The sequence below is a fragment of the Gymnodraco acuticeps genome, unplaced genomic scaffold (assembly GCF_902827175.1).
Source record: "Gymnodraco acuticeps unplaced genomic scaffold, fGymAcu1.1, whole genome shotgun sequence".
Lineage (NCBI taxonomy): Eukaryota > Metazoa > Chordata > Actinopteri > Perciformes > Bathydraconidae > Gymnodraco > Gymnodraco acuticeps.
The window spans coordinates 1,583,169-1,595,369 of record NW_022992205.1 but is presented as its reverse complement, the minus strand read 5'-3'; the positions used below and the strand labels follow the sequence as shown (position 1 = coordinate 1,595,369).

At 39.7% G+C, this 12,201-nt stretch overlaps 1 protein-coding gene across 3 annotated transcripts in view; it reads right to left on the bottom strand.

The window, feature by feature from the left end:
* igsf21a (immunoglobin superfamily, member 21a) overlaps positions 1 to 12,201 on the bottom strand; it is a 277,788-nt gene that overhangs the window by 15,958 nt on the left and 249,629 nt on the right. For 2 of the 3 annotated variants that reach the window (XM_034205655.1, XM_034205656.1), the window contains exons 8-10: positions 10,714 to 10,906; positions 7,438 to 7,476; positions 1,247 to 2,585 (exon numbers count right to left, since the gene is read on the bottom strand). In XM_034205655.1, coding sequence (XP_034061546.1) covers positions 2,509 to 2,585; positions 7,438 to 7,476; positions 10,714 to 10,906 — 309 coding nt within the window. In that variant the 3' untranslated portion in view covers positions 1,247 to 2,508. Of the gene's footprint in view, positions 1 to 1,246; positions 2,586 to 7,437; positions 7,477 to 10,713; positions 10,907 to 12,201 lie in introns of those variants that run through there. The other variant, XR_004568004.1, reaches the window with a different exon arrangement.

Genomic DNA, 12,201 nt, shown 5'->3' with positions numbered 1-12,201 from the left:
TAAGTGTGTTGTCAGTATATTTGAAATGACTAGGCTAGCTAGCTAAAAGCAGATTTGTAGTAATAACAGAAGAAGTTGGTGAATATCTTCTAAATGCTGCTTGTGTCGTCAAGTTGGTGAATATGTTTTTTCATTTTCATGGGATATGGAAGGTATTTGCATTGTTTTTCAAACTGTAGCCTGTTTCTCCAAATGGAAATGTTTTGGGCCGTTGGAACGTGTTTGCACCTGTCGGCCACCGTAGTTGTCTCAACAATTGCTAAAAGTATTACTTTCTGGCTAAGAGCATATGGATGTCCATACATTTAAAATGGTTATATGCATTACTTGTTACTCTGAAATAATTGAATGAAATATACTACTATATAACCTTTGGATAGTTGTAATACACAAAGATACACACAAAGTTATGGTGTACTTTCCTATTGGAATCATCATAACAAAAAGACAATTTGCACATTCTCTAATGCATTCAGAAATAGAAAATTGAGCTTTTCTTCTCTCTTGAATGCAAAGTGAGTGAAAAAAGGTAAAACAAATAGCACAGGAGTGCCTTTTGAATCAAAATGTAAATGATAGCTGTGTAATAATGCTCTACAGTGGGTGGACAAGCATCCGTGCCTTTTGCTTCCCCTCACCCCGAAAACAAATTAATTCAAAATGCATTTGACTGTCTGTTAATAATGTTTGTGCTATGCAGCTCTCATCTGCAGATTCAGGAATATGGATTGTACTCTGGCAAGGTGAGCCGATATCCCAAACGGATATGTCTATGCTTTATTCGACTAAGCTTTATAAATCTCCCCTCTTACCTCCTACCTGGTTTAAACCTTAATCCCTTAATACATTTTTGTGTCCTTAGAATAGCTTAAATTGCAATTCTTGTGAAGTCCAAAAAATGAAGGATTATTCTGCATTAAATCACCCTCCACTCAGTTGGAGCGGACACAAACTGGAAAGGGTAAACAAAAACGTCAGAATCTCGTTTAAAAATCGTGTTGGGGTCAGAACAATCGGAAATATCATCACATTTTTTGAGCTTGCTTATAATCGAGCAGGCATACACGTACATCTCCGTCTCGAGACAGACCCTCGTATACTGAGATAAAGTAAACAATGCCTGCAACAATCTAGATATTGCGAAGTGAGAAATATAAGATGTTACCGTCCCAAGCATCAATCAAACAAGGAGCACATCTAGTACTGAACATGTCGAACACAGTGTTATAAGTAAAGTCAAGTCTTGTAAGTTTGATCATCTCTCCATTTTAATACAGGTGAAATGAAACAAATGCAACAACCCTGTTTACACACTCTGCCTAAAGTGAGCACCTCCCTGGAATGGCGGCTAAAATGATCCTACTAGTACTGCAGATGTCTGTGTAAGAGTTACATATTGTACACAATGTAGGTCACTTAAGATAGTATGTCACAAGTGAACAACTGGATTACAGGCCAGTGACAATGAGTTGCAGTGCTATCAATTGCAACACAACAAAAGGAGAAATAATCTTCAAACGTCACATGCACCACAACCCCAGAACAGCAGACATATGTCAGATATTTTTTTTATTTTTTACACTGTCCTTGGAGACCTGCCATATATAAAAAAGCCCGAATGAGAAACAGAAAGGCTGTTAATGTGTCTGTCCTTTCAGCCAAGAATTATTCTGAGAACAGTGTTGAATGACGTACAAACAAAGATGGAGAAGTGTAAACTCCAACTATATCAGCAACCATCCCTCACCATAACCCATATAACCTCTTTAATTATTTTCAATATTTACACTGATGTACACAAAATACACTCAAAAAGGAGATTTTTTTTTCGTAATGCATTTAAATCCTCTTGTACATTCCGAGCCATCAGAAAAAAGCAATACTTGTATATCAATAAAAAAAGAATGTTCTCTTGGAGCATCTGTGTTTGTTCCCCCCACGGTTTATCATCTTGTTGCTAATCAGGTGCATCCCAGGACATGGAACAGATGGGAGTGGTTGATATGGGGGTACTGTACATCCTAAGCCAGTTACACTTTTCACATTTCAGTCAACACAATGACATTTAGACTCGTCAAAATAAAAGCCAAATGCTTTTTTCTTTTCTCCGTTTCAAATCATCTGATTTTATTGATCAACAGGCAGACGTGGGACAAGAAACAAAAACAGGTGTAACTGGGAAGGGCTATATAGGAGGGGGTTATTGTCATGTTCATCACGTTTGTTCTTTTGATAATAATATCGTGGTTATTATTTTATTCCAAAAAACAGAAGAGTGCACAGTCATGGCACAGTTTCCTGATCGATTGATGCATGGAGGGCCTGTTGATGACTGGAGAAGGCTTGCAGGGTTTGTGGAAAATATGAGTCTGTGCATGTGTGTATGTGTGTGTTTGTGTGGATGTTGTCTAAGATGGGCAAGTATATGTTTATGTGTGTGTGTGTGTGTGTGTGTGTGTGTGTGTGTGTGTGTGTGTGTGTGTGTGAGAGTGTCTTGGATGAGAGGTTTCACGTCAGTTCCACTGTCACTGTGAGGACAAGTGCCATCCACGTTAGTCCGAGCACGTCCAGACGGGAGGCTCCATCTACAAACACCAAAGAAACAGTCAATAAGACAAACACACACTTCCTCAGGCTTCCATTCATCAATCAGCAGAGTCATATTTCAAAAAAAGTGTTTAAATGCATTGATCCCAATTACTTTTAGATCTGAACCCTGTTAAATGTAATGAGCCGGATATAGTGTGAAGTAATCCTACAATAAGTGCAATAAACCATGAAAAGCCACACTCTGTATATTCAAATAATGCATACCATTGTAAATAGACCACAATGCATTTGCTTGTTAAGAAATAAGCAGTTTTAGTTACCAAAAATGTGTTATGTAAATTAAGCTATTTCTACCAAAGGGAGAAACTTTAAGGGAGTTGCTTTAAAAACAATGGACATTTTAAAACACAAATGTGCCAAAACACATTCAAATAAAGAAACATTTTCACCACAACACATGCGCAGCCATTAGAAAACATATTAGAAAACATTCACTTGACGAATAATGAAAGTGGATAATGATACCAATAAGACCTCTCAAAACACGATTGGCGTCTGCAGTCAATTTAATTGTATTTTTATAACCAGATATCAACCCCTATGTCCTTCTATCCTCGATTTAGATCAGAAAAAAACGGGGAGGTTCGTCTACAGAATTAACATATTACAATTATGAATACGTATCGACAAACAGGATTGCAACATAGGTGAATACAGTTTAGGGGTACACTTAGAGCCAGAATATCTCCACAAATAAACCTTTTTCTTTCACAATATTTCAAGAAAACAGTTGAGCTATGAGAATCTTTTTATGCTTTGGACTTGTCCACAGCAGGGATACTAGATTGTAGAGGAGAGTGAAACTGGAGGCGCTGTGGGAGAACAGTTGTGACTGAGTGTGGGTGGTGATGTGCTAACACCAGCAACAGTTTGTTCAGAATGTGCCAACATCGAGACTACGCAGACATCGCACTCTCAAGTGAGCCTGACCACATCGGGGTGTGGTTAGGCTCATTAGAGTCAAGTTCTCATCTGGTTGCGGTTAGACCTGTCAGGTGATGCAGTTTGTTGAGTCTAGATGAGAAAACATTGTCTGCTGAGAAATGTTGATTGCATTGCGATGGGATCATTTGTTCTTCAGGATTAAACTATCAAGGCTTCTTCACACTGAACGTAAATCTCCACAGAATCGGTCATTTCCTACACAGCATATTCCACTCAAGTCATATAACACAAGACAATAACAACCAAATCGTCTCAATAAGTACTTCATATCATTCTGTAATGGGCTTATCCAACCATAAGATCATCATCTGAGGTTCCCCTCAGTCTACAATCATAGATGCAAGGCTCCCAGCCATCTGTTTGCCTTCAGTTTTTGGCTCAGACCTCAGTGTATTCCTGCCAACCTGAACGTGAACTGGGACTGATTTCAGTGGCAATGTGCTTTTTTTAATAAAGGATGCCTCTACCTCAGTTTTGCTGGACATAAATATGCCAACGGAAACATTGCGCTTTCTTTTTGCATATGACTACGTGACTTTCAAGGGGCCCTACTGTCTGCATATTTAAAGAGGGCATTTTATGCTAATTATTTCAGATTCATAATTGTATTTTGTTCCTCTACTGTGACATGTTTACCTGCTTTAATGTTCAAAAAGCTCTTTATTTTTCTCCTACTACCTGTGCTGCAGCACCTCTTTTCACCCTCTGTCTGAAACCAGAGCCCGCTCTGATTGGTTAGCTGGCCGGCTCTGTTTTGATTGGTCAACCCAACCGGTTAGAGATGTCCCACCCTTTAGCCTATCAGGTACAATGTGTTGAAGTGCTAGCCAATGGATTTGAGGCATTTCAGGCAGAGGGGACGTGTGGGAGAGGAACACCTTCTGGAGGGAACGTTTAGCCTTAGACTTTGACAAACATATATTACACACTACAGGAAAGGGAAGATGGCAAATAGCATAATAGGGCTCTTTTATGTAAAGTTAGATGCCATTTTTAGCTATACTTGAGCAGAGCCAAGCAGAATAAAATGAAGATTACTTGACTATGGCGCCTGGCATCCATGCTGTTGTTATTTCTGAGTCAGTGATTATGAAGGCCATCAGTTGAGTCTTTGTAGTTGTAATGGATTTCTCTTTCTGATTGCACTTCCATGTCTTGGCCAAGATGATACATTGCCTGCAAAAACAAGACACCCCCAAACTCTTGCTACTTTTAACAGCCCAGGCGGCGGCGAAAACATTTTTGTCCTCAATTTCTCTCATCTCTTGAATTCAGTTCATTGCCATGCTTGACAAGTTGTCTGGGCGATTGGAATTCTGACAAAGATGAATGAATATAACCCCTCATGGGAAGCACAGTTTTCTCGTCTGCTGCGGCCCTGACTATAACTGACAGGAGTGGTCCTTCCCACTCATGCCAGGGCGAAGAGTTTAGTATGCAGCCATTAAGCTTTGAGCCACGTGCGTGGTGACCTCTTGGGGCCATGTTGTACACCGATTTGAATTGCATGCAAGGCATGTCTGCGCGTCCAGGCTGACCTGATTCTGTTCTTGCTGCGACACACCTGCTCCTGCTAACATTTGCATACTCAGATTTGCATCCCTACGATACAACTAGCACATACTGGAAAGGTGAGGTAAGACAGAGGAGGAAAACAAAGAGCAGGAGGCAGAGAAACGGACACATTAAGTGCAGGAGAGGACAGGAGACACATGTTATTGAAGTATGATACTGGAAAAGTGTGAAAAAGAGTGATGCCAATGTCAGACAAAAAGACTGTTCAAATCATGTCTGACTGGGGCGGTTCAGCTTAAAGACAGCTTGCCATCTGCTTCGGGAGCTGTACACACTGTACACGGGGACAAACATGGCCGTCATACACAAGGGATTACTATGAAATTATTCTATTCAATATACATTCAAGGGTTTCAACATCTCTGTGTTCATTCTTGGTTCATTAATCAGAATTCTACAATCTACTAAACACCTAGTACACGTCATTTATGCTTTTTCCATAAAAGCATTGATGATTCTTTCACTAATAACTAATAAAAAACACACTTAGGAGTTTTACTTATATTGCTTGTTTGAAGTAAATGTCAGTACTGTTCTTGCTGTCCTTAGTTTGAAGCTTTATGGTTTAATGCACTTATTGTAAGTTGCTTTGGATAAGCGTCAGCTAAATGCTATATCATGTAATAAATGCTTACTTTTGCAGACTGAAATAATAATTTGTATAGCGCCTTTCAAGAAACCCAAGGACACTTTACAATGGGAGATAAACAAAGGTTAAAGGTAGGAGTCTTGCTTATATAAACTAATCAACATGAGCTGTAAGGGTCTACTATTATGGTTCGGTTGTTCTAACCCCTATCTAAATTATGATTGCTATTTCTTCAAGCCCCCACTCTTATTTGTGTTATAATGTGTTTTTAGCCACATTCTTCTACACTAAAGCCGGATCTACACTGGCCATGAGGCCTGAGTGTCTGCTTCCAAATCAGAGATTTAGCTAAAGGAGAAAAGCAGGAAATGTACATTTGATTGAAGGAATAGAGACGGCAAAAGACAACTGAGGGTAAAGGGGAATAAGGGTTTTGAAAAAAGAAATGGATGAAATGGGAAGAGATGTTGGCGGTTGGCGAGACAGAAAATGAGTATGAAAAGTCATAGTGGAGGAGAGACAGGCGGTAGATTGAAGAGGAAGGAGAGAGGAAGAGGCAGAAAAAAGGGAGAGATGGAAAGGTTGCTGTCACCTCCTGACAATCCCTCATCTTTACATATTATAATCTCAGAAGCTGCAAATGAGCCACTGCTGCACATATGAAACGCCAATAATCTCACACTCAACCCAAAGTGACAGGCTCGGTTAGTCATTGGGAGAGGCTTGTTGCTTGCTGCTGCTGAACATCGCCGAAGATTAAGCCTGAATGAATCACTCTCACGCAGTATACGTGGGAACATGCATTCACAACAGAGCGGCAAACATCACCCTGTCAATACTTTGAATGTAGAAACCACAGTCTCTCAAAAGATTTGGTTCTCTAAACAGTGATACCTTTTGTGCACACATTCTCTGAGTGAACAAACTGACGTGTCTCATGGTGTTCTCTTATTACAAACAGCAGTTCTAGTAATATGTAAATCAAGCAAAACAGCAATACACATATGATGCATTATAACAATGAAACACATTACATGTTAGACGCTTTAATCCAAAGCTATTTACATGCTGAATACTGTGGGCAATCCCAACAGGAGCAATTTGGGGTGAAGTGTCTTGCCCAGGGAAACAACAGCATGCTGACTGCAGTGGGGTTTGAACCTGTGACCCCCTGATTCAAACACCATGGCTATATCCACTGCGCCACACGCTCACCCTTAAAAGACTTTCCAACAAGGTATTTGATGGAAATGGCTCGCACATTCATACATTTACACATTGGTGCTCTTCCACCTGTTATTGATCAAAACAAATGTATTTAATTAATTAACTAGATTTTTAATGTATTTTTTATTTATTTTTTGGTTTATCTATTTTTAAAGAGAACTCCATTTATTTATTTATTTGATTTTGTATGTATTTATTTGTTAATTTATTGGTTTATTCATTTAAAATTAAATCTCAATGTATTTATTTTTAAATGATATCCATTTTATTTATCTATTTTTAAACAAATCTCAATCTTATTTATTTTTTAAATAAATCTCCATTCGATTGATTTACTTGTTACCTATATGTGTATGGACTGTGTAGATGAACACAAATAAAATAAAGAAGTATACAAAGTGTACTAAATATACTTGTAGTGAAGCTGAATCTGAAATAAAAAAACAAAGCAAAAAAACCAAACTAGTGATGTTTGTGGATGTAATACTTACTGTTCTGATTCTGTGTGTTTTTCATCATGCTTGGATTTTCTGTTGGAAAAAAAGGAAACAAAGACAAAGATCAGAAACAGGGAGAGTTACCAAGCAGAACTCTAATGTTCCTGGAGCGCATGTTAAACAGCACATCCCCAGAGACAAACACGGGCCTGCTAATGAAACTGGGAACACAGAGCGCAACACCAGAACAACCAGGACACTTTTAGCAGCAGAGAGATCAGGAAACTACAGCTGTGACCAGACAGTCTGGGAGAGAGCTTTAATAAGCAGTGCCAATATCTAGCCTGCACAACACACTCTGACCATGCAATTGTGTAAAGTTCTCTGGTAATTACAAAGGAAGCAGTCGGAGGGTTTGCAGAGTGCTAGCAACAAGCTTAATGTTGTTCTTTTTTAGATGTTTTTTCACTTCATATATGAGCAGGTGGAAGCTAAATATATAACCCAAACTCTGCTGGTCTCATTGCAACAACATTAACCTAGCAGCTCCTCTGGGAGGAAATGAGTGTGGGCACTTTACATTTGCACGCTTGTCGCTGCACATTTGCATAAGCATATATATTTGTGTGTTTCTGCCTGTGTGTTCAGGTTTCTGCCTGTGTGTTCAGGTTTCTGCCTGTGTGTGTGTCACTGCCCGGCTTGTCAGTGCTGACTCACACAGTAATCTCAGAGGGTATTATCACTGAGGGTGGCTAAAGACGTGCATCATCAAGACGTGAGCGCTACACGTCGTCAGTGGAGAGTCTCTACCAAGCCGTTATTATACTCTATTATTCCTGATGATTTATATTGAACACTTTGCTAAGCGAGCAGGGCTCCCAAATACCTCTATCTCTCAGCCCCCCACCCCCCCCCGGCAGAGAGAGAAGTGTCTCATCTCAAGGCCACGGGGGACGGTGCCAAGGTCACTTAATCACCATTTACTTCCCCTAAGCGTGAGGGGAAGCAATCTACAAGGAGCAAGCAGACAGATGGGCCATACAAGGCACGTAGCCGATGACACCTGAGGGTGCACCGGGGTGTTAAATAGACATCAGTGCTTTTCCTAGCAAAACTCCTCCCAAGGTAACGCCTCCCTAAAGCGGCACTTTCCCCCCTATAAGGAGGTTCTTATTAGGCCCGCCTAGTCATTTGTACATTTGTGATTTACTTTAAACCCTGTTCGCAGGAGTGTTTTGGACAGAGGATTAAAAAAAATGTATGGATATAATATTCTTTGGTTCAGACTCGATGAACTTGAAAAAATGGTGTTGTTAATGGGGCACTTCAGGGCTGTTCAGCATGGAATGTGTAACATTGATGTCTCTATCTCTAGCAATGTCTTATGGGCTTTCAAAGATCTCTGTTACGTAAATGTATTGTAATGGCTATATTCCAACATGGCAGAACCATTATGGATACAGATGGAATGCATGCACGATATTTTGCTTCTGGTATGCAGAAAGGAATTAGTACCGCTAAGGGACAATGGGGGGAAGGAAATGACATCAAGGAAGAAGTGTTCTCTGTTCTCCTACGCTGCATCAATGGTCCTTATTGATCTTTGTGAGTGCTAGAGATGCCTGCTCCTATTTTTCACTTGTGTAATCCCCTTAATATACTTTAATAGCATAATGTATTAGATGCATAAAGACATCTAATGCCTCATTGATGCAAATACTGTCTGCATATTTAAAGAGGGCATTTGAAGCTAATTCTTTCAGGTTCATATTTGTATTGTGTGCCTCTACTGCAACATGTTTCCATGCTTTAATGTTCAAAAAGCTCTTTATTGTTCTCATACTGCCTGTGCTGCAGCACCTCTTTTCACCCTCTGTCTGAAACCAGAGACCAGTCTGCTCTGATTGGTTAGCTGGTCGGCTCTGTTGTGATGAGACAATCGCTTAGACATGTGTAGGAAATGTCCTGCCCCTAAGCATATCATGTACAATGTGTTGGAGCACCAGCCAATAGAATCCGATCATTACATATTGATGTCACTATGTCACGGAAGTAAACAAAGGAGTCAAATGGAGGCGTTTCAGGCAGGGGGGGGGGGAGAGTGTGTGGGTGAGAAACTTTGGGATTTCAGCCTTTGCAGACCAATTACATGCACACAAAACTAAATAAAACACTACGGGAAAAACCGCCAAAAGCATTATAGGGCCCCTTTAACACTGTGCTGTAGTCTTTCCTTTAAAGTCATTCTAATCAGATTGAAGTTGTTTGATTAATATTTACTTACATGTCATTTAGCTGACGCGTTTATCCAAAGGTACTAACATACACTTCGATACTGTAGACATGCCTATGGGAGAATTTGGGGTTAAGTATCTTGCCAATTGGTTAACGCCCACTTGCCCCCTGAGCCACAGCTGTCTATTGGGACATTTACAGACAGTGACATTCGGGCTTATTACATGACATTACATTACATTGCATTTAGCTGACGCTTTTATCCAAAGCGACTTACAATAAGTGCGTTCGACCAACAAAATACAAACCATGAGACTAATAATTCAAATTGCATTTACATCTTAACAGGAAACACTATTTATAGTAAACCTTTTTTGATCAATCTTTATCGAGAGACTCAGAGAGGTAGATCCAGGCAGTTCTTCTGAGAGTGTCTAGAGTAAACAGGTCCAGAGGAGCAAAACACACAGAGATAATAGAGCCTGTAAGTAATCCAGCTCCCACACCAGCACCAGCAAATGAACTACTATCAGGTTCCGATGAACACGTTGCCTTGATTTGGCCATTAAACAAAGTGCTTCTCCAACACTGTCAACAACAAAGGTCCTTTGATTTCATCATGGGCCTTTGATGTTGGCTGCTGGTGTTTAAGTGAAAGCAGTACAAGATATAACATGATGGAACAGTGACCAAATCCCTTGCTAGAGAATAGTTTCCCTCACTAAGTGCTGCCTTAAAAAGAATGTGTTGTTGAGCAAATTAAGAATACAATCTCTTATTAATCACACACTTAGCTACATTAATGATTCATACCTAAAAGCGTTCACATAATTCTCCTAAGTATTTTTCAAAGATACTCTAGATACATGAAATGCATTTTGTAGAAATATGTCCTTTTCTGTGACATTAAACGATGTTATTGTATAACTCGTTCAGAAATTCTCATGGAACCAAGTTGTACAGTCAGAGGAAAAAAAATGTTTCATATTCATCTCATTCTAAATAATTAATCAACCTTAAATGGGATTTCTGTTTAACTGCTAGTGTAGTAGCCACTCCAGATCGGGGCCAGGGCGTGTTGCTGAGCGTACGTACCAAAGACTATGAGGCGAGTGTGCGTATCCGTGGAGCCCAGAGGATTCTGGGCCGTGCAGCGATACATGGAGCCGTTGAGCTCGGCTGGCACTCTCTCCAGAATCAGTTCCTTCCCATCTCGCTCGGCGCTGCCATCAAGCAGGCGGCCCCCCACTCGTGTCCAGGTATAGAGAGGCTCGGGGAACACTTCATTCTATCAACACCAAGCCCCCACATGGTATTAAGAGAATTAAAGGAAAGAGAGAGAAAAAAAAGATAGAGGGAAAGGATGGGATGTGCAGAGAAAGTCTGTGAGCCTCAGCCAAGAGATTAAGAGCAAAGGAAACATGAATAATACAAGCACCAATTTTTCCCCTAATGCAATGGCAAGTTAACAACATGCATTAATAATCAACACTTCACTTTACAACAGTTTTTCTCCACACATTTTTTAGCCCTCTAGAATTATAAATTATCCAAATATCCAATATTCCAATTATAAAATATAGCCCTCCATAAAGCAGTATTTCACTCTTATCTGTGGGTTGACATGTTCATAGATAATAAGAGGACACAGTAAGAGGGCGAATCTCTTGTACCATTCCACCTCTGAGGTTTAAGGCTCTGCTGCTTTTTTAAAACCTTTTTACACCATAATCCCTCCATGACTGACATGCATTCACACGTGACACAAACACACACCAAGGGACTATAGTTCTAAACTGACCAATTGTAGAATAATATTTCTAATTATTTCGATGTTCTTTAATATAATATAAGACATATCTGCCTTTAAAATTTGATTTTATTATTTTATTTAAAAATAATATTTGTAACAATGCCAAGATGGGACTTGCAAACTGGCCAAAGTCATCTTAACCTTTATACAAAATATATATATTTAGAAAAAATCCATAAAACTGTGTCAATTAATGCCATTCACACTATAGAGGAGTTTGAGAAAAAACAATGATAGTTAGTTAGTGAGACATTCATTAAAAATACCGGCACTTGCCTACAGGGGCAGTGCTGAGCATGAACTTTTAACACACACTTGCAACTCTTGCATACAATTAGATCAAATGTACAAGGTTAAGATACGCACGCACGCACGCACGCACAATGATGGAATAAAATTCCCTGGAATACATTCAGGCTTTTAGTGCAGAACAGGGTTTCGAGCACTCCGGCCTTACTGCACAGAAAATAGAGAACTTGCCAAACGGCACAGCAAAAGAAGACATGTTTTCATCTAGTGATCTGAAGTGTTACCATAGTGACACACAGCATATTAAGTTGATTGATTCAAAAAGCTCACATTTTGGAATCATACCCTAAAGCAAGAATGCGTGCACTTAAATTCAAATGATATCATTCTCACATTCCCAAACGAATCACAGAGTTCAGACACAGTGCTCTTATCATGTTTGGTGTATAAGTGCTGCCCATGACAGGTAAAGTGACCTGCTGTCGTGGATTACAATTGTCTAACCTTTTAAAATAAATGTT